Source organism: Toxotes jaculatrix, chromosome 16, assembly GCF_017976425.1.
Source record: "Toxotes jaculatrix isolate fToxJac2 chromosome 16, fToxJac2.pri, whole genome shotgun sequence".
Lineage (NCBI taxonomy): Eukaryota > Metazoa > Chordata > Actinopteri > Toxotidae > Toxotes > Toxotes jaculatrix.
Window position 1 is genome coordinate 16879049 of NC_054409.1, and position 23800 is coordinate 16902848.

At 40.0% G+C, this 23800-nt stretch overlaps 1 protein-coding gene across 1 annotated transcript in view; it reads left to right on the forward strand.

Annotated features, from left to right (window-relative positions):
- The window catches only part of rgs3a (regulator of G protein signaling 3a), a 153038-nt gene that overhangs the window by 4891 nt on the left and 124347 nt on the right, over nucleotides 1-23800 (forward strand). The window contains exons 3-8 of the mRNA XM_041058710.1: nucleotides 7082-7132; nucleotides 8602-8660; nucleotides 8760-8854; nucleotides 9376-9444; nucleotides 12828-12888; nucleotides 16269-16359. Of these exons, the coding sequence (XP_040914644.1) occupies nucleotides 7082-7132; nucleotides 8602-8660; nucleotides 8760-8854; nucleotides 9376-9444; nucleotides 12828-12888; nucleotides 16269-16359 (426 nt within the window). The remainder of the gene's footprint in view (nucleotides 1-7081; nucleotides 7133-8601; nucleotides 8661-8759; nucleotides 8855-9375; nucleotides 9445-12827; nucleotides 12889-16268; nucleotides 16360-23800) is intronic.

A 23800-nucleotide genomic window follows, 5' to 3' on the forward strand; every position in this document is an offset into this window, starting at 1 on the left:
AGACTGTAGTATGTGATAGTTTGTTAAAAATGTTTTTATCATGCATCCATCATAGCATCAACCAAAAGGCGGCAAAAGAGTGGCTGTCTGTGTAAGCATTTATCTGTCTTATTTATTTTTTATGGTGACAGTAAAGGAATGTGTTATATAAAGGACTGTGTCACGTAGGTTTGACAGCACAGACACTCGATCCTGCAGCGTGTCTAACATGAGAAGGATATTACTCGCAGCAACAAGTGGGCTCAGATGTTGCAACAGGTCCTTTGGTCTGGTAATGAGGCTGCCCCTCCTTATCTGGGGACACCTTGAATTATTTATGGAGGGCATTAGCTAGACTGGAGGAGGGTGCACCTGCACTATTTACTGTATCACTAAAGCCTCATCCATTATCCAGTATTTACCTTTCCTCACAAATGAATATGGATAAGGTATTACAGGGGTGCGGTTACAGTTGTTGGGGTGGCTTTTGTATTTTGTGCCTGCGATGCATGTGTGGGTGTGTCAGGAGGACGTCTGGGGGGAGGTTTTTGACTGTGGCTGACATTAAAGGCCTATTTAGAGGATTAATTTCCACACATAATTTTAGTGCCATACTTACATCATACATACTTGGTATCACCTTGTTGAAATAGAAAACAGGGGTTTATGGCAGTACCCAGAGTAACCCAAGATGTCTCAGAATCTGCTGCGTTTGTTACACCGAGATCTGACCCATATGGCACAAATAGGCCCCTTTGGTCCATTTGTTTGGATACCCTTCTTTCCTCTCATATTGGCACAGTCACAGGCCTGATCTCCCTGTCTTTAAATGATGATCACAAGCTTTCCTCTGCAGACCATTCTGAATGATTTGTGCTGTCTCTGTGTCCTCCATTTTAATGTGTCTTGCTCAGCATGTCAGACACCAGGCATTCCAGCTCAAACCGTGATGACTGGATTTCTGATAATACAGTATGTGGTGTTATTGTGCATGATCCTCCCACTTGAGCGCTCGATGAGTTTATTCTGAGAGTGTGCCCTTTCAAAACTGGGTCAAACTTTGCCATGAGCTTAACTTCTTCCAGAAAGCTTCTATTGTTTGGCTTTGTGTGTCTGTGGTCACCCCGAGGGAAAGATTTTTCATTGCCAAAGAATGAGTTACAACAACCAACCTGGTCAGGACTAATGCTTTCCCATCCCCTTGGCGATTTGTGGCTTATCTAAAGTATAGTTTTCCTTTCTACAAATCGAACCCCCAGTTCTTTTCAAGAGATGATATGTGTTGAGTTAAGGATCTGACTGCACTTTTCATTATTTCCGTCATCAATAATTTTATAGTTTTCATAGTACATGTGCTGCAGCAGAAGACCTTAGTGATGTGCTGTAAATGTACAAGGAGTTGCAACTTCTGCCATTTCTTCCACCTATTAATCTTGTTAGATGTCTTCAGACTGTAAAAGAAATAAACAAATGGCTTCTTCTACAACTTTACAAACACACATTTACACACTCTGTCTAATGGTATCGGAAAATGGCCCAGTTTGCTGCTTGGAAATTTGAAGCAACTAGACAAGTTTGTAAGTGTAACTACTGACTAGAGTGGTTTCTTCTTTGTTCAGCTTTTGTGTCTTTTGCTACCTTGTGTTTGACAGTCACTCTCGCTGTGTGGAGTTAATTACAGCACCACTGACTGGGGTTTCAGGCAGTGCCTCAGTTAGGCAGGAAGAAAGGTAGAGGCCAAGAAAAGTTGTGGATGAAGGGTGGAAAGGAAAGGGAGAAAAGAGAGGAACAAGGAAAAAGAGTATAAAATTAATAAAGGGTAAATATATTGAGTCAGTGTTTTGTGTCTTTTGTGTGCCCCTTATTTGTATTTTCATTTGATATTTTTCCTCATGCATTGAGCATTTATCTCTCTTTCCCTCCTAGAAATGGATAAGCCTTGTCATCATGATTAAAGTGCACGGAGCATTTCAGCTTATTAAATATTAAGCACAGGCCAAGGCCTTTTAGAAATATGAAATCTGTAGTCTTCCAGATACTTAATTCCCCCAGACCTCCTTCTCTTTGAAACCATCAAATAATACTCTACTATCCTGTCTGTCAAGGCATACTGGCATCTGACAAAGAGGTGTCTCCCTCTATGGATTGATTGCACACAGTGAATCTGATACTCTACTCTCCTGATTAGGTAAGACAGCAAGAGCTCCATCCCACTGGTTTTGGCAGCTAACACAGAAGAAGATAAATTTTGGGAAGTTACATAACAAGCCCGTTAAAAGAAATTCAGCGAGGAAACGAGAGGACACCTTGTGTGTCTCTCATCAAATCTGTTCTTTGTTCTCTCTTTGGATCAAATAGAATGAACTGGCGCCCGCCCCAGATGAAAACTTTAAATCCTGTACACAGCAGTTTTCCAACTTTTCAAAATGGCTCCCGTTCTCACAGAAAATGTTACAGAACATGGATTAACTCTCGTCTCCTTTCTTGCTCCTTTCTGCTGGTAATGGCTACTTTAGCTGTCACATAAAGACCAACAATGTACCCTGGCCTGGCCTCATTGGATGCTGGTGGGGCACAGGTTTTCAAATGTAAATGTGACAAATAAGCAGCAAAGCCTATTAAAGCAGAGAGAGAAAGAGTGGGAGGTAGAGGATAACGAAGAGCTGCACATGCACAGATACACTGCATAACCTCACCAGTTTTAGTATAGCCTTTTCTTCCTTTTTTGTTAATTTGACTGAAGATGTGTTTTGGGATTACATCCTGCACTTTTGAGAAAATATTAAAAAGTGTTCGTTCCATTCCTGAACCAATTTTATCTTTGTGTCTTCTGTGGTTGTTATGGCCCTGGGTTGTTATCAGCATTGAATCAGGAGTAAAGCCTCCGAGGTACATGGCAAGCATGGCATCGTCTTGAGTGACAGCATCAGTGACATAATGGGCTGCTGTTGCAATGACAAAGTAGGGCAACATTTCAGACGCTTCCTTGTCTGACAGAATGTGGTAAAATGGATGTCGCTGTTTTGTATGTCTGGACATAAGAAAACCAACAACAGATGTTCGAGTTCATCATTGATATATGACGCATGACTGGATCTATCTATGTTGATTTTGCTTGTGTTATTTTGTGTGTTGTTCTGTGTGTAAAGTTTGAAAAAAAAAAATCACATTAGTCAGTACCTTGGTCACAGGATGTTACGTGAACCTATACAAAATTCATGTCAGATCAGTGCTGACTCAGCCCTGCTCATGCCCTGTTACTGGACAGGCAACAGCACTTTGTGGCCTGATTGAGCTGGCACATGAACAACGACAGGCTCGGTAGAGCAGAAGTCAGATAGAGAGTGACCTACTGTCAGTATCAGTCTTGGTGTCTCGCATCTTTTTTTGATGGCCTGGAGCTTTTTATCTCTGTCTCCTCCCTTAAATCTCCTAATTAAATATAGCTTACAATATTTTTCCTAGCCTTGCGTAACATTTTTTTTCATACATAATTTTACAGATTCTTCACAATTTATCAGGTTTAGTTGGAAGTATGTTAGGCAAGGCAGGACTTCATATCTGTTGATTTCTGTGTCAAATTAAGTCTGAAGTAAACAGACTGCAGGGAGAAACAAGATCAAAAAACTAGATAGAATAGGAAAATAGGTCTTGCATACAAAGAAGGAATGAAACAAAAATATGACTCACCTGTTCAACACAGAGTACCCTGGGAAATAACTAAATACAAACAACAGTGAGGATAGGCAACAAAACAAATATGACCCGACTTGATGTTGAAGTTTGGGGACAATAACATGTTGAAGGTGAATTTCATCTTTATTGTCCACAACTACACCAACAAAGCACGATGAAAATTTATTTGGGTTTTTATTTTAGTGTTAAGTCTGCCAACTCAAAAAGGTCTCACAGTTTTGTCCCAAAGTGGAGACCAATTATGTTTGTAAACTGATAGGGGGGGTCAGTGACTGTGCTTTTATAGAATAAGTGGAAGTGGAGTGTGTTTTAAAAGATACACAAGGACTCAAGGAAAGTTTTTTTTTTTTAAATACTTTTTAAATTTCCATGTAAATGAAAGGTGTTTGCAGCTTTGTGAATAGCCTCTGTCTTTACAGCACTGTGACTCTGTGTTAAATGCAAACACTAGAAAACTGAGTCTCTTTGTTCTTTGTAGTCAGAATAATAAATATTTTCTTAAGTGCTATAGTTGAGTTTAACCTTTTTATTCTTTCCTGTCTAGTTTTCTGTCTTCAGTTTTACCTGATCTGCCTCTCCAAAGTGCTGAATACTTTTATTGTTGTGGGGACTCATTATTTTTTACTGCTGCTATAAAAAAATCTCATTCTAGGCCTTTTATTATTCTACATTACTTCATTTACAGGTTCTCTCTCTCTCTTTCTCTCTGTAAAGGTTGAAAGGTTGGCATCTCCCTAACACTGAAGGCTTGTTTTCCCTTGACCTTCCTTCACCTGTACAAGCGTGGCATTTTAAAGTGTCTCCTGTTCTAAATCCTGCCAAGCACATCAGCTGCACGGCTGAGGATGGCATCTCTGCCATCCGAGGGTGCGTTTAGTGCATTTCTAAAAGACCAAAGCAGTGGACAGGGGAGGGAAAGGGGCTTGCATGTTTAACATCTTCTGTAAGTGGCAACAGCATATCCAAGGCAAGTCAATTTTATTTATATGGGCCAAAAATCACAAATTTGCCTCAGTAATCAGGATTTGTTGAACTCTAGGAACATTTAGTAGCTTTTGAAGTCCTTGTGACAGTTGAACTTTGTTCCTTGACAGAAATGTGTCTGATTAGAGTAGACTGGGTAGTGGCGCATAAATCCCAGTCATTTATTTAGAGGTAGATGATTTCAGAGTAAGATTTTCTGGAAATTCAACATCAGGAAACCTTCAGCCTCTGAAGGTATTTATTTAAAGCTGGTCTACCTTTTCTTTGGCACCATCATTTGGTTGTTATTTCAACTTGTCCAATACTCTGGTTAATGATCAGACACTTGCAAAACTCCCCAGCCATCAGTTGTGCTGTGTGCTCAGTGGTAATAAGCACATTTTAGGATGCTAAACATAAATCTAAAATAGTGAACCTAGTAAACATTGTACATGCTAAACATTAGCACCTTAGCATTGTTATTGTGAGTAGTACGTTGACGTTAGCATTTAGCTCAAATCACTACTATGCCTAGTATCACAGAGCTGCTAGCATGGCTGTAGCCTCTTAGCCTTGCTCATTAATGCTTGCTCATTAATTAAGAACAATGATCAAGACCATGATCTGCACCTAACCATTAACCACGCATCCAGAAGTGTGAGGGGGTGCATTTTCATGTGTATTCATGTGTCGTGGGTGTGTTTTTATTTGTGCATGTATTGACCCTCAGTGCTGTCTCGTCTGCCATGCCATATTAATTCACTCCTGCTCTCACAGACTACAACCTCTGCCTCCGAAATGTCAGTGTTCCACTCTTATATCTACTTTCCAAAAAGACAGCTCTCCTCTTCTCCCTTGTGCCTCCTATTTCTTTCTTCCTTGCCTCTGAAAACCTTTGCATGTTTATCTTCCATCGTTTAAATCCCAGTTGACTGATATTTACCACATCTTAATTCTGTTTTTCTCTCCTTGTATGAGCTGATGTTACAAGGCTAATGTATTCCATCTGTTGGAGCCACGTATTGACTCTGTGTTCCATGGTATCACTTGTAGTGTTTCAAGAATGAAGGAAAATCCCATTAAAGGATCAATACAGCTCCCACTCCTGGTGCCTGTTCACTGCAAACATGAATACCTTTTACCCATTTAGACAACGTAAGATGGAAAGAAGGTGTCAGTTAGACTTAGGGACATTCTTTTTTTGAAAGGAATATCCTCTCACAGTACTGTGGAATTATTTCCAAAATGCAAAACCAGAAAAAGCAATAATACTAATCTGCATGACACTTTCTCAGTCTCTCACCCCAAGGTGTTTAATTTACTTGGATTACAAATAATCAAATCTGTCTATACTGATCTCTCTCCTGCACAAAAATGTGCCAAGTGTATGGGAGAATTTTTCAAAAGCCTTGTACTTACAGTGGTCAGTATTCACGTGTTCTCTTTATACTGCTGCTTTCCTACAACTCTTGGTTTGGCTTATACTTTCAATGTGATATAGATTGATTTTGAGATGTTTCAGACTACTTCATAACTACCTTTGTGCCAGGCAGGTCCAGGCGTGTTTTCACTTTGTTCTTCCATTGCAGCCAGCAGCACAAAACCATGCCAAGTTCAGTGTGGGAACGACAAACATCCCTTGTACCCAAGCTCTGAAGTGCCAGCAGCGTTATCACACAACGAGGCTCCCACATTTCAGCTTTAGACTGCACCCTTATGAGCAGGATTAATTAAAAATAGCACAAAGCCAATGTTAGCAGTGACCATGTCAACATGGCTAGCAAGTCTCCTAGAGCTGGTAGGAGCACTAGGAGACTTACAGGAAAGAGGGAGAGGGAGGGAGAGAAAAAGTGACAGCTGATAGACAGTGGACACACACAGACATACCTAAGTAAGTTAAATTTAAAAAAATTGTCAAACCTATGGTAATTGAGTCTTTGGTCCTCAGATGGGAGATGACACAATGTTACAATGTGAACAGATTTTTGCAACCACAACGTGCAGAACACAGACACACACTCACACATACACATACACAAAGCCAACTGGCCTTTAAAGGCTATTTGACCCACTTTGGTTTGCATGTGGGTGCTCGTAGTTCCTCTGCTGCCAGGTCTGATATTGTTTATTGTTTATTAACATCTTGTTAGAATTCCTGTAGTATTTTATTGTTTAGAATTTTAAGGTCTCCGTGGAACCAGTGGAGAGGTCAGGAAGTGTGGTTAAGAAATAGTCAAGTACATGACCCCCTGTAAAACAGGTCTTTGTGCTAAGCTAAGCTAACCATCTCCAGGTAGCTTCATATTTAAGCAGAAGTCATGATCTCTGCAAGAAAGCAAATAAGTGAATTTACCAAAATGTTGAACCACTTGTTATTATAAACCATTATATAGCAATGATACTTGCCTCCCTGTCATAACCCTCCTTCTCTTGTTTTCAATAGGTCAGCTGAAGCTGTCAATCATCCAAGAGCAAGAGGTACTTGTTGTTAGTGGTGAGTCATGTTAAAGGCTGCTCGTACAGAGAGACACTTTTGTGGAGACACTTTTTTATTGTAATGAAAGTAAAACACAGTGTGTGCCTGCTTGGGGCCGGTCAAATATTGATAAAATCATAATGTAAAATATTGAAAAAGTACATGATAAGTCAACGTATTTCTATAGCACATAGGATGTGCAACATACAATGTGAGATATTTAATGGAACATCACCTGTCAAACCATGACAAGCTACCATGCATGAGAAAAGGCGTAGGTAGAGAGGGAAGGGAGCTGGGTACATTAATCCAACAAAAGTGGTTGTTTATTTTGGTCTCCCAGCAACCAAAGCCGTGCACCCTCCTACTTTTGTTTGTGAGACTCCATCTCCCCTCTCAGCGTCTTTTGTGCCCCTGTCATTTCTCTGTGTGAATGGCCATTTACTCATCAGATGTCAAACTAGATGTTTTTCTGAGTATTTTGTCCTTGTCCGGTCTTTTTTTGTGTCGTGACACAACTGATAAAATATCTAAATATCTTTTCTGATTCAGTTTACAGGAGGATGAACAGAACCATAAAAACACCTCAAGATAATGCAACTCAGTACAATCCCACCACTAAATATGTCTTGGAAAATTGTCATTTCATAGTTTGAACAACCCTCCTCTAAATGCAAAACTGTGGTAAATACATTAGTAAATAGTTTATTTATTTCAGGGACTGTGGCTGGTGTTGCAGTTGATGAGTGGATAGCTATAGTTATTTTATATTGTATTAAGTTGACAGGTTGGATTTGATATAGATTAAATCACTTCATACAAGCACCCTGTCCCAGTGTTCATGTGGTTTTTGAGTACCAAGTGGGGGTAGATAGCTCCTGGTACAGGCTAAAATACCCCCAGTAAAATGGCTTTGCTGGCTGTGGTGAAGACAAGAAAAAAAAAGCATCATATTTTGATTTACGCCAGCATCAACAGCAGCTGTTTCTGTGAAGTTTGAAATTTTCTCTTTTTAGTTCTCAGCCACTGGAATTCTTTCAAATTATTTTCACATTTTCACTGTGATTAAGCAAGAAACGAAAATATGGGCGAGTTAATAGGAGTCAGGCAAGCTGTGTTAAACATGGCAGCCCTTTTTTTCCCCAACCAAATCAGCTTATCCATCACATCTGGCAAAAATGCTTCTATATTGTCTGGATCTGTGATACATGAACATGTGGTCTATATAAACAAACCTGATCATGTTTTTGTAGTAATAGTGAGTTCATTCAAAAATATTGCACATTATGCAGGACCTGAGTCACAGTAAGCTTTACAGTGGAACATAGCTTTTGCGGGTCAAGTGTTAGTTCTCTGTTCCCTCATTTTGACCCAGAACCTGAAAATTTGATGTGCACTTACTGCATAATTAATGTGACTAAAAAGTCAACAGTACATAATATGATCTCATGTAATGCGCTTTTCCATAATTTTATATGTGTTCACAGTTTTGGAGGCGAGAGGCATACTGGAAGAATGCCAGGGGCCATGTGACTCTTATGTTAAGGTATGTACTACTGTGAAGATAAAAAGAAGCACATGCAGACACTGTAAGACAATGGTGGAAACTGGATTACCTGACATTTTGTTTTTCTGTGTTCTTCAGGTTGGCATGTTCCCAAACAGTGATCCTACAGACAGACAGAAGACTCAGATGGTTCCTCACTGTAGGAACCCCGTCTTCTTACAAACCTTTTACTTGTAAGCATTTAGCCAATTTCTACAACCATTAATTGTCCAAGATGTGTGGACTGCTTCAAGATTTTTTTGAAAATCTTTGTTTCCTTAGCTTAAAACTATGTTGCTTAAACCATAAATTCCACCTGGATATGAGTAATCTTTGCATTGTATTTACAGAGCTTTTAAATCTTTTGTGTGGGTTTCAGGGGAAGCAGCTCATATAGTTAGCTAGCGAGTTACAAAAAAGCAAGGTGAATTTTCACCTGGCCTTATTCGTGTGTTTATGTGAATATGAGCTTTGAGCTAATGTCTGAACTGCAGTTCTTTCTGTTGTTTCCCTCCAGTCACTCTCCAGTGTCATTTCCTCTAACTACTTTTATGAAACAGATTCCTGAAGCCCCAAGAAAAGCACAAGTTTTTGGTTGGGTGGTGCAAACTAATGCAGACACGTCTGCACTGCAAATGAAAGTATGCCTCACATTCTGCCTCGAGACAGTTAACATTTAAGACCAGCTGACTCACTTTCGTTCCTTTGTTTTCAGTGTTGTCAGAGGGGGAGACCTTCATAAGAGGCTGCTCTTCACAATGTGGAACTCTGACTCCACAACAAGGTACCTGCTGAAAAAATTGAGGATGGTGACAGTGTGGCTCATGATAATATTAACAGGAGAGAGGATAATGAAGTAAATTGTTTTTGTTTCTTTCATTCAAACTTGCATTTAAAGTGTTTGTTTCCAAGAAGCTGTAACACATTAGCGAGCACACCACGCATGCACAGACACAAAGCTTCCTATTGGGTCAACAAAATACCATTTTATAATTGATGCTGCTGCATACTTCTGCGTGTTTGCCTCCCTCTGTGTGTGTTTCTTTGTATGTCTGTTTCTGAATCTGGCAGAGTGAATGTGTTACTCTCGCCTCCCTGCCTCAGCAGACTTACACTGAAACAGGGTCATTGCTGGGGATGGAGGACATATGGTTGAATGAGTCACAAATTTTTTGTGCTATGTTGTGTTGAAGGGAGAGAAGGAAAGTATTATACTTTACACCTACTACTGTATGTGCTAAAGTCTAAAGAACACTATTCTCTTAACATGGTTTGTATGGTTTACTGTAAGAATCTCTTTTAGTTCTTGTGGGTTGCAGTTGCATAATAACAAAATATCACATACAGCATGTGCTTTACAGGATGTATGCAGATGTACTGTATAGAATGATGGGCTTAAACGAGTGTTGAGTTTATGTCATAGAATGCTTATGAAGATAAAGACCTTTTTGGGACAGTTTCTGGGGCGCAGATTAAGAGCGATTTACGGATCTTTGGTAAGCAATTAAGCCTCATTCACACCAAATGGCCGCTGGTATTAATTGGGAAAAGCCAGCAGGACTAAATGTTTCCAATAGTAATATACATTTGATGAAGCAGTATTCTTCAGTGTTTGCCACATACGGTATATGCCTGTTTGAATATTTGTCTGTACCTTTTATCATCTGATAAAATTATATAGTATAGCTTTCCTGAGAAATTGCATTTATTAAAAGCGTTGGGCACTGTGCTCTCCTTTAGGCAATAGACAGACATTAACTGAAAAGTAGACTCTTAGATGTTCTTGGTACTGAATAGCTCAGAATCAAGGTTATGATACATAAACTTGTGCTTAGCAGGCTTTGTTCACATTCTTCAAATCCACTCAAAGCCATTTCACACATAACCATAGATTTACCAGCTGCTCTGTCAAGCAAAGACAGTATTGTAGTCTTCTACGACAAACCAGGGAAGCATCTGTTCAGCACCAGCCGCCTGTCACCTCAGATGAAAAGTAGTGACCTGACCAACTCCGCCCATGGCTTTATTGTGGAGTTGATCAAGGAAAAGACCTCGAGATCACAACCTGTTAAGGAAGTCCACTCTCATACACCCAGGGACACAGTGCACATTCATAGCATTCATTCAAAGCAATATTCACATTATTGCATATGAAAGCGCTGGTTTGGACCTTGTGTTGAATAGAAAATTATGTTCCCCCATTTCTGAGAATAATGTGTGTCAGGAGAGGAAAGCAGGAAATGTTCTGTGTGTCTTTGAACTTCTAGGAACTCTGACAAAATTTAAAAAAGCATAGACCCTGAATGTCAGCTTTGAGATAAAACTGCCAGGCCTGTTACAAGAGCTAATTTAATGGTTAGGTGGAGATTCAGGTACTGTGAGGATTTTGCTCTGCAGACAAGATTTCAATGTTAATGGGCTGTGCACAGTGGCCTGCATAGTACAAGATGTTGTCTTATCAGCACTGTACATTCATACATAAACTGTAGAAGCAGCTCATGAGCCACCAATGTCAAAACAAAAAGGAAAAAAATCTCCTTACGGCATCTCTGCAGGAGTGAACTTTACCCCCGTTTCACGCAGATCCTCCTCAGAAGCCATTTTTTAATAAAGTCCAGCCAGAAATGTCATGAAAAGGTGCTTATTTGACTCCCCCTTCTGCTATATGGAAGTTGTGGGAAGCAGTGCCTCTTCAGCAAATCCTCTTAAACACCACAGAACACTGGCCAAAGTGCTGCTGTAGCCAAACCCAGCAGCTGATCCTTTCATGAATGTGAGCAGTCCTGTAATGTATGGACACAATGACACAGTGTGCTGCAAAGAAAAAAAAGAAAAATCTTTACTTAATTGTCTGTTCACAAATCCAATCAGGATAATAACGTCATTCCTGGTTTTATTTCTCCATACCCAAAAACTAGTGCTGCTTGTGTAAATGCACAGTGATGAAATTGCTGTGAATAGATTGACAGTGCTTGGTCAGTGTTTGGCCATGCAACTTTGAAGAGGAAACTAAAAAAATATGTGCAGTATCATTTGGAAGAAAGAATCCTTGGGATTATGTGTTGCCATTATACATTATGTATTTTGTGATTTTATTTATTTTGCACAGATAGTTTCTCCCTCTGTACACAGCTGTACTTAGGCATTGTGGTGCACAGCACTGTTGACTGTTACATTTCTGGACGTAAAAGGAATAAAGTATATTAGTATTTGGCTACACAGGTACTTCTTGTTAGTAGGATCATTGTTGGTTTTGGTCTTTTTTATGGGATTTGTTTGCAATAAGAAAAGTATACAGTGTCACTGCATTAATCTTTCAAAGAAACAATTGTCTTCCCCTGTGGTGATCCATGTCTGAAAATACCGTGGGCTTGCATGGTGGGCATGTACTGTTGGCTTTCTATTCTGGTGAAAAAGTTTGACAGAGCTGAATCTGGATTCTCGGGATGTTCTGGTAGAACAGGCTATTATAAACTCAATAGTGTCTTCATGACATTCTGTCAATGCAGTGGAGCTTTTTCGGTCACTGACTCATTCTACCGAGTGGAGCCAAGAAACATTTCAAGTGCTCATTTGTGCTGACGGCCAGTTTGCTCTCAAAACAGCATCAGCAGCTGCATTAGTCCTGTCCAGCTGGGAGGTTGTCGAGAACTGTTTTTCTCATGTATGCATAATTAAACATCCCTGCCCACTCCATTGCCACCACCACCACGACCACACGCACACACACACATACACACACACACACACACACACACACACCCATAAGTCTGATAATAAATTTGTTCAATGTCAATTGTGTTGACATATTCATGAAAAATATTTCCCACATTTTTATTCTCACATTTTTATTGCTTAAAACGTTTTTTTTTTTTTATTGTTGTTTTGCTTGAATGTGGTTTATTATCCTTGTAACAGCACTGATTTCACACAAGGGATCAATGTTGTCCTTTCTGTTCCATAATAAAGGAGGCAAGATTATGTGTGACAAAATCTGTCATAAAGATGATAAACAACATCCCATTGATTAGTTTGGATTTGTTGTTAGGTCATAAAACACATTTCAGATGTCAGGCCTGAGTTAGATGACCCATCAGCTTTATTTATGGGTGTTCATTGATTTTTATCCTGCTTATCTGTTCACTCTGTCTCTCTGTGTATCAACAGGATGAGTGCACTGCTGGGTTGCATGAGCTTTGGTGTTCACTCCCTTATGGACACAGACAAGGTGAGTCTGAATACATAGATTATAGGAATAAAGACATTCTGTAAACAGTGACCTTAGCTCTCTTTTAAACTTTAAGTCTTTGTGTGTGTGTGTTTGTGTGTGTGTGTGTGTGTGTGTGTGTGTGTCCATCCATTAGACCATGAATTTCAGAGTTTAGTGCAGTGTGAATGAATTCCAGTGACCTCAATATTTGAGAAGAAACACTTTGGGGTTACCAGTGTTACAGCACAGCAACATTGCCGCCAGATACTGGAGCGAAACACACTTTTGAGTCACTCTCTCTACTGAAATGTTATGGGTCACACACACACACAGACACATGCCTGCTTTATTAGTCTCACTGAGTCTCACGTCTTTCATTTAATATAATAAAAATTATTTTAGACAGTGATAGATAGTGATTTAGATAGACAGTGTACCACATGGTCAGACTATGAACAAGCATTACACCTTAAAAGAAAATGTTATCTTTAGAGGTTTTGATATCTCCGGCACTGTAATGATGGCCAGTCCCATTTTGTTTTCTGTCACAAGACAACAAAGTCCAAAGTCGATCCCTTTTGTCAGTCTGTGTCTGAGCTGTCTCTAGAACACGGTACATCCTGTTCTCATTACACACATTTCTTCACTGTTGCTTTGGCCTTTGTGCTTCGGTAGCTGTTACTAGACGGATACTTCATACTCTCCCTGACACTGAAACAAGAGTACAAGTCTTCCATCAATGTCTATACAAAATTTAATGGCTATCACTTCAATAATTGTTGAGATATTTCAGTCCAAACCAAGGTTGAGGACTGACCGACCGACTGTGCCGCTAGCATGGCAAGAACATACAAAAGAGGAAGCTAATTGATAACTCTGAGTCAATTCTTGGTGGGATATTCAGACACTCAATGAATGGGGAGAGGACAACTACTCAAACACACAATGACAGACACATGAAGGTTGACACCACTTCTTCCCACACACCCACGTCATAATATAGAAGAACACTCAGACCTCACTTTTTCTCCCCAAACTGTCCCAGGTGATAGCAGATAAATGTGAGGTCCAAGAGTTCAGTGTTGCTCTTTGGCAGAGTTAGAAGTAATAGGTTTGCCTCTGCTGAACAGTATATGCACATAACTGCTTTTCTTAGCTCTTTCTCTGCACTATTTAATTATTCAACTCTAATTTATCCAACTGTCTTTCCTCTGCCTTTGCAGACGTGCATTTTTTTTCCTGCAGTGTACCACATATTCACATTTTAAAAAGAAAGTGCATATTTTAGTGGTTTGTGCACTAACCACTGCAACTTGCATGTAATGCTCCAGCACTTTGGTGTTTTTGCATCATTTAGAATGCAATTGTATGTACTTTTAAGACAATATAAAGACAGTAGATGTATTCTTTTTACAGTACTTTTACAGTTTTACAGTATACCGTAAGGGTACAGCTATTATAAATGCTTCATTATGGCAAATATACTGTCTGACTAACTAGATTCTGCCCTAGAGAATGCAGGGAACCCGTATGAGCATTATGGCTGCAGCGCTAATGAGAAAAGCCCTCATAAAAAGGAGCAACAACTTTTTGCCATGAATTATGGACTTTGTCAGTTTCTGTACTTGCAGGACACAGTTGGTGCCCTTCACCATTGGAGTACTCTGCCTTTTGAACCCTATAATCTGAGCTGTTTTCGAAGCAGACAATAGAAGTGTGCTGGTGATATAGTAGTTTAAGTCCCCCGCCCCCCCCCCCCCCCCCTCAGTGTGACTAAGAGATTTTTTTTTAGGCTGAAAAAGTCTTCGAGTGCCTGCCTTTAATTTCTTTGTCTGAGGCTTTAAGACATTTAAAGGAAGTAGAGCCAAAAATTTCAATTTGAATGACACGGAAAGTGGTGTCTGCATTCAATTAGCTGCTGTTTTTATCATTGCTTTCATTGTTTTTTCTCACAACAGGCTGAGAAATTGACAGAAAACACTAAATTTGGTGTTTAGAAGTAAAATTAGGAAAACAAGCATGAACACAGCTGCAAATTTACAAAACCTCTTGTTTTCTCTTACTCTCTTTTCTGTAGTTTCAATTAACATCCACATCAAGTGAGGAAAACAAGCAAGGGACAGAAACTATATTTTAGTCAGGCTAATGGCTTCCTTCCTCTAACATTTATCACAATTAATTTTTAATTGGCTTAATATGCTAATAAGGGAGCTTTAGCTTTGAGTCACAGGGAGGTATGTCTCCTCATCCCCTCCACCACATCTGTAATTCTCTCCTGTTTTTATTTTCCATCCATCCCTTCCTAGAAACCCATCCGTCTCTGTTTCCCTTCTCTGTGTTCTCTGTTTTATTTTACAGGGATTTGGAGCTTATGAGTGTTAGCTGTTATTTTTACCTGCTTTGCTTGCCTGTCACATCTTGTTATTTGTTTTCACCCTTTTGTCAGTTTGTGCTTTTTATTTCTTTCTCATCTCCTGCTTTCTCTTTCCATCTTTCTTGTTTGTGTCCCTCCTGACTAACAGCTCTCTGTGCCTTGCTCTTTACCCCTTTGTCACATGTGCAGGGTAATATTGAACGATTGGTGTAAATCCCTCACTGACTTTCAGGACATATGCCTTCCCCTCCCCCTTCTTCTATACAAGTCCCTCTGCCCGTCCTCCCCCCTTGTCCCACAGCCTGCAGAAATCTGTCCACTCAGATAAGATGCTTTTAAAATGGAGATTATTGTCACTGTCCATGGCATCACATTATTTAGTACAAAAGCAGTGGCTAGCTGTGTGTGTGTGCGTGCATGTGTGTGTATATGTCTGTGTGTGAGTGTGTGCTGTAATAAACGTGTGACAGAGTAAAATGATGGCAGAGCTTATGACGGTGTTTTCATGTCCTTGTTTGCAAGACTGTGTTCACATCATCAGGATTACAAATCAGACCCCCTCTGCCAGAGCCTGCGCAGCTTTATGTAACCCACGTATAGTAGTGGCAAACACATAACACACATGTACACACACACACACACACACACATACACACACATCAATGCAATCACATACACACCCACACACACCATCTGGCTCACAAGGCAGAAGTGCAGAAGTGGGGGACATCAGCTGCTGGAATAAGCTAAAGCATTGTGAGTGGTGAGTGTGTGTGTGTGTGTGTTCAGTGTTTCCAGCGGGGGGGGGGGGGGGCAAGCACATTGAGACCGTGTGTGTGTCCTTGCTTTTGTGTATGTGTTTCTGTACATGTTCATATACTCACATAGAGGATTCATTTTAAACTTACTACTCAGTAGGTTGAATCACCAAGCTTAAAGTCAACATACCCACACATACACACACGCACCCACTCACATACACACATATACACATATATATTCAGTCTTTGTGTGTGTGCTGTAGGAGGTTCAAGGATGGTACTACCTACTTGGGGAAGAGCTGGGGAGGAAGAAGCATCTTAAAGTACCCACACAACACAACTACCACCCCACTGGTAAGTTAACTTAATCATTAAGCATTAATCATTCAGGCTGGGATACTGTTATTTAGGAGCATCAAACCTTTCTTCTTTTGGAGAACTCACTGAAATGTGTGAAGCATCTAATGTTGGCATTGAATGCTTGGTCAAACTCTCAGGCCTGTTAAATTATTCTTTTATTAGACATTTCCTCATTTAAATGAGCAAACATTTTATTTAAGCAAAGTTTTTCATTTAATACGGATGTGTTGAGCACTTGGCTCAACTCAACCTAAGTACAGTAAGTACAAGCCACATACATATTTATACATTTTTCCCCACATACAGTACTTGTATGTACCTGTAGTGTGCCAGACTCGCGGCTCAAAGTCTTTATCAGTCTTTTGGTTGGGAGGTGGGGCAACCAGGGAAGCGGGGGATTAAGAGAGGGAAAGAGAGAGGGATTGGAAGAGCGAATGAGGGAAAGACAGGGAGAGTAGGAGGGAGGGAGGGGTCTGGACGAAACTCTGACGCGTCACAGTTGCCAGAGACAGAGAGAGAGAGAGACGGAGCTCTCCTATACCGTTATTATTATACCGCTGTTGGAGTGGATATCCCCTCACACACAGACACACACCCACCCAACTCACACACATACACACACCCACACACACACAGACACATTTGTTTGGAAATCTGTTTTTCTTCTCTCCACCTTGGAGTGCTCTTTCTCTTCCTACTTATGTTTGCCCTCACCCGTAGTTTCACATTGGTGGTGGTGGTGTGTGTGTGTTGGAGTTATGCTACTCTGTGCCAGCCATAAGGGCAGCCTAGACTAGGTGAGTACTATGTTTGTGTTATCATACCTGACTCTACTCACTGCACAGGAGGATAATTTGGAAGTTGCACATTGCCTTGCAGAGCAGCAAATTTGCATTGTGGAGCGATGTGTTTTTTTTTCTTCTTTTTTTTTTTTGGATGGATGCTATAGGAATGTTTTCTTCTGAATCTTATTTTTTTGTCTGTTGCGCTTTCTCCCTCTGTTTCTTCACCGTTTCACCCTTCTTTTTTCCTCTTATTGCTTGTTTCTTCACCCTTATTTTCTTTTATCCATATATTTCTCTTCTGTTTGGTTTTATTGTTGCTGACATTACTTTTAATCTCCCTTTGCTACTCTGTGCATGCGCTGCTGATCTGTCATTTCTTATCTAAATTTCTATTGCTGAGCTAAATTTGTCACAATTGCTTTCCATGGAAGACCCCTTTAAGGAGCTTAGCTTACCCACTCTGTGGATTACTTATAGCATGACCCCACCTTTTGGTACATACATGTACATATGCACAAACATTTCACAGCAGCACTCATTGACATGCACATACTCCCACATACACTTTTCTTTTCTCTCTCCACAACGACAACGCTCTCAGTACCATCGACTTTCCTTTGCTTATTCATGGCGTTCCATTGTGGGTTTTGAGAATGACGGTGATATCATAAGACGTTAGCTTACCCATCCCAATTTACACTGCTTGGCTGAACTAGGCTAATCTACCTCATGCAACTTTAAAATTAGTTATATGCTTCTGTGGATGGAACTGGGACAGGAGTGTTGGATTGGACAAGAGTCAGCCAGCAGGAAACCAACCAGCCACAAGGCTTGCATGAGGGGAGCCTGACTTGTACTCAAGGGTTACATAGGCAAGTAGTTCTTTTAGCTGTGGGATGTTAGGCTGGAAGGTGTTTAACTATAACACGAAAACAGTTAGTCACAGCTGCTTAGAAAGCTCATTAAAGGAAGTTTTTAGTTCATTAGTTTCGCAGTGTGTCATGGCAGCAAAAAAAAAACAAAAAACTGCATGCTTAGCTTTATTAATGGATGCAGAATATTCTCATCTTTCCCAGTAGCAAATACTGCCCCACTACTGTCTCATCAGATCCATGTGTGTGTGTTTGTGTGTGTGAGTGGGGGGTGCATACTCATGCATGCACTTCTGTGTTGCCAGCTGGCAGAATGTAGGCCATGGAGGCAGTGCTGCACCATAACATGCATTAACATGGAGATGACCAAAATCTAATTCATTACAATATCATTCAATGTGTGTCCATTCTCTCTTGCCCTCTGTCTTACTCTTTGTTTGTCAGTGCATTTAAACTCCCCCCCTTCACTTGTAGTTTATATTCACACTCCTCTTTCTCTTTTCTCAGACATCACAGTTTCTTAGTCACTCAAAGTCATCTTTGTCACTTTCTGTTAGTCCTCTCTACAGCTGTTATGTACCCTGGTACTGTGGCAGAATGCAAAAAGACATTTACTAAACAAACAATGTAACTCTAACTGCCACCCTGTAGAAGACCATGGTTTGCAGCATACCTTCACAGGAAACCCTTAAATAACAAGAGTTAGTAGGAGCACACTGGGAGCTTGGCAGGCTCAGCTTGTTCTTGTAATATTTTGAATTCAAGGCCAGTTTATCGTTTTCTCCTCTTGTCATCACGCCTCTCTCCTCCAACTCTCTCTGCTCAAAAGCAGTGGTGCCATAGCAGCAATCTTTAACATCCTTCAGTATTTCAGTATTAAGTGTAATGAAGCTGACAGAAGATTTTTACTATGTGTTTTGGTTTCTGTATAGATGAGCAAGCATCTGAATTGTTGATTTCCAAAAATATGTTTGTTTGTATATTCTGTTTTTGTGCAGCAGTTAGAGGAATTATTGTAAGCACTGTTTGAATAGGCACAATTTTCTTGATTCCTGGGTGAAGGAAGTGCAGTGTTCATATTTTCCCTGAAGTCATACAAGAGTGAGACAGGTAAACGTAATGAAATTAACCCCAAAATGGAAACCATTTAATTAACATGTAGATGCAAATTATGTGAATATTTCATTTTTCCCCAGATAATTATATATTATATTCACTGTTCATGTAGTTCGTGATGAGAAAACATTAGCTTAGTGTTAAGTTTAGGCAAGTAAATGGTGACGAAAAAGGTTGGGTACAGGATTAGGTAGATAAACGTACTGTTGGAGGGAAATTAAAACTCCAAACGTCACTCAGAGTCAACAATCATCTTGTTTGTGAGTTGAGTCCAACTTGAGTCAGTGGATTTAAACAAAAAACTCTGGCACAACTGGCACACTAAACTCCACATTTAATTTTTACTTTCCACCTTTCAAGTATTACCTTATCAAACTGCTGCAGCTGCTTTCCAGTCTTCATATAAATTATATTGCAATGGGGAAATATACATACAGACATACAGAGAGCATGTTCTACCTGTATATTTGCATTTTAAGAAGTCACTCGTTTAAATCACTCGTCATAATCCTATATCCATAAATCCACTTATAAAGAAAATCTAACGTTCTATGCAAAGATCATCTTTTACTGGTCTGATAGATTGATCTGTGTTAATGTGCACAGAGTCTCACCAGAGCTTCACTATTTGGATCAGTGTGTCTCACTAATCCCTCACTCAGAGACCTGTGCCAGTTCAGAGTCAGGACAGTACCAGGCCAAAATCCCTGAGGGCAGATTTACGTAGGTTGGACTAGGAAGTTAGCAGCCCAGCACATGATGTAGCATCATCCTGATCTAATGGGAAGGAAACACACAGTAGTTGGCTTGGGGCATGTATTACATACAGAAATCTTTTATAGTCAACAACACACTCTACAACAACAACAACAACAACAAAAAAGGATCAAAAACAACAATGAAATGATTCCAGCCCATTCCTCCGTGACCCCTGTTGTTAAAAACACATCAGTAAGCCACACTGTTTCACTGTGTGTCGTGTTGCTTCATCAGGATGAACAGGCCTACTGGAGTTTATTTTGATTCAATCCCACTTGCCCTGCTGCTGTAAATACTCACTGGAGCAGCAAATGAAGCACCAAACAAATACAGTATTTACTCTTGTTTGAGGAACATTTCATAATAGCTACACCATCCACCTATTTGAGAAAGTTGTTTTTTAAATATTAAAAAAAGAAACTATTATTTTGTTACCCATTTTTAAAGATTTACATCTAGAATAAATGATAAGAAGGAATACATGTGCTTGGGGCTGAGTGCTACACACAGGCTGGTAAAGTCAAACTGTATTGAGACAGACTAAAGGAGTATTAATTATATAAAATCCTGTATTCTGTATTTTAGATTTTTGACATACTTTAATGACAGAAACATTTCAAAGAAAATATACTTTTTCACAGAAAAGGGCTATCACGAAAAGAGTCTCTAAATGCCATATTGTAAGAAATCATTCTTCTCTTAACTCCATAGTACCACTGTGGCTCAGGCAGACTTTCCTCTTGCTTCCACAACAAAACCTATCCACTGAGCACTGACAGCTAATTACACTGTAGGGCTAAAATACAAAGGCTGCCATCTTAACTTTGCTAAACATGCGTTGAGAGGCTGAAATCGAAAGGCTGTGCATGAGTGGCAGCCAAACAACATTTCTGTTATAAAGAGTGACAGGGCGATTAGTGTTGATTTCCAGGAAACATTTTTGTATGATGCAGTAGCAGGGACCTCTTTTAGGCTTCAGTAATACTGCACGCATGTGGTTCATGTGTAGATTATTAAAATAGGGAAAAATAAAACACCAAAAAATGATTGTTTATGTTGCTAAGTTGTTTTTTTTTTGCTTAAAGCTGCGGAAATAAATCTGTTAGGATAAACTGTGCTCAGTCTTCTAATAAATTAATTACATATCAGTGGAGATTAAAAAAGTGCTTAAGATGAATTTCTCTTCATTAAACTAGATGGTCATTGGGTTGGCAGGATATTTTTTGGAGATTAAGTAAGCCAGGCCATCTGTTCATGTTTGTACACAAGCATATCTACATATATATTTTTTTCTGTCAGTGCATTTGTTACAAATGAAAGAGAAATGCGAGTGTTTGAGAAAACTCCCGTTAGCTGTACTTTTGTGGTGTGCGTAAATGTGTCAATGAAGACAGCTGACCCATGGCGACATGTACGTGTGTGTGTGTTTTACCATGGCTAATGCATTTCCCTCCAATAAGCTTACGATGTGGGTCAGGTGGTCTCCATATGCGTGAAAGCAAAAAATAGCAGAACAGCCATTGGGCTCGTGCCTAAAAAGTGTGTCATCTGCTTCATACACACACTTGTTTCACTATTCACAATAGACGAACGGAGATCCCGACATACTGTACACACACACACACATACATATAAACGCTGCCAGGCCTTTCCAGATGGCAAGCTGTGCCTTTAAATCAGCAGATTAAAATGTATACTATGTGATTAACTTAAATGGAAGGGGTGGACATGGGCATGGAGGAGGGGGTATTTTTATGTTGTTAGGTTGTTCTGGTGAATACTGGCTGTGTGAGCTCATCTGAGACAATGTGTTGATGATGAGTATATTTCTGACATGGCATGCATCTGATGCTTTTTCTGAAGGGTAGCATTGACCCTGGGCTTATATCCACTTGATCTGAAGTGAAGCATTTGACCCAATGGCTTATACCCGCATCTCTGTGCTGCTGTGTTGCACTTTCCTCTCCTTTGACATTGTCAACTTTTATTTTATAATATACACAATATGATGAAATATTATTTTCAGGATTTGAAAAGAAAGTAAAGTTTTTGTTAGGTTACCAGACTTCATTTTCACAGAAGAGATTTTGACATGTCAGAGTGGGAAAAGCACAAGTGTAATTATTAAAATTAATGATGGTTGAATTCCATTTAGCTGCTGCAGTTTCAGGCTCCTGACACTGTCACACTGTCATGGTTTACTGGGGCACTTTAATAGAACAGAGCCCTCGTTAATGTTTTTAGTAACAACAGAGTTTTTTTCTACTATGACTAGGTTAAGTCATGCCTGCGGTTGAACAGACCAATAACAAGGTGTAATCTCTCCCAGCCTAACAGGTGCAACAAAACCCATACTGTGCGTATGGGCGTGTACAGCTGTGCGCATACTTTGGCCATTGGTGTGTAAGTCACTTAAGTGCATAATTAAGTATATTTTATCCTCTGCACAAGACTTCTTTAACTGAGAAGAACTAAACCAAATGTCTAGAGCAAAACTAACACAAGGAACTTTGTCTTTGAAATGCAAAACTTGAAACTGAATCTGACCTTTTTCCGTGAGACGTTTTATGAAGAAACATGCTGCGTGTCCCACCTGAGCTGCAGATTCAAAGAGACGGAATGGGTTTGAAAATCTTAAAGAAGTGCTTGGTGGATCTCACTTTCTTGTCATTCAGAGAGTAAAACAGAAACTGAGTGACATGAAGTCTGTGATCAAGCTTAGCTTAGTACAGACAAGAGACAGTCTCTGAGAATGTGATTCATTATTAGGAAACTATAAATACATTGCTTGGAGATTGACTGGAGGAACATTTTGTCCTCTGGAACGGTTAGGGGTGATAGGGAAGGGGGCATCCACTAGCCAGTCTCAGACAACCACAGAGGATGCTGCCATCACAGCTATCCATGCTCTGTGCCTCACAAGCACAAATCTCCACAGACTGCCAGCTTCCAAATAGCGTAGTCTTTAATCTCCAGTGGGTGGACACTTCCATGTGTTAGGGTCAGAGGCAATGAACCTAGACAGCTGAATGTCGCCATGGACACGAAGTAAATTACAATCAGTTTCCTGATCTGCAGACATGCAGAAGGTGGGCGGAACTAAGTGGGCACGTCTGGAGGGAGTGTGACTGTGCACGCATGTGGAAAAAAAAGCATATTCCCATCCTGATTAGTAGGTATTCTTATCATGTGTCACAGCACATACTGACAGTTCTGTGTGAATGACACACCGTTCTCACACCAAGAACATGCATATGTAGGCTCAGGAGTATAAAAATGTTCCATCATATTTTTTCATTCTTGTGGGCACTTTAACACAGTCAAGTTGTCAAAATTGTGAAAAAAAAATTAAACAGGTTATATACAATACACTGTAGGTCATATGCTTGATTTGGACTTACTATTCAGCCTGCATATGAAATTCCATCCCAATCTGTGAATGTTTCTGTTCTTGTTCTCCTCAAATCCTTTGTACAAATCCCTATCAGGGACAATCATACAACACATTGATTCAACAGACAGCAGACATAATCCTTTGTGGCTATTCTCCCTTACTCGGGACAGAAACAGGAACTGAAAGACATCGGTCACTGCTGTCCGGCAAACCAAAATGCCCAAAAGTCATCACATTGTCTTGTTCCATGTGACGTGATGCCGTAAATGAGTGAGTCGCTCAGCAGCTGCCTAGGTCAGGCAAGAGGCAGGGCACAAATATCTCTCTGGCTAAATGTTACCCTTGTTTTATTTTTGAAACGTATTCAGCTTTGGGCTCTTAGTGTGCAGATAACTCAAGCGTTTTGAAAATGCATTCCTCTCAGGGATCAAACTTTGTGTGAACATGTAAAGTACATAACCTGTGAATCGATTTACGATTATCGATTTGCTCTCTCCTTGGTATGACAT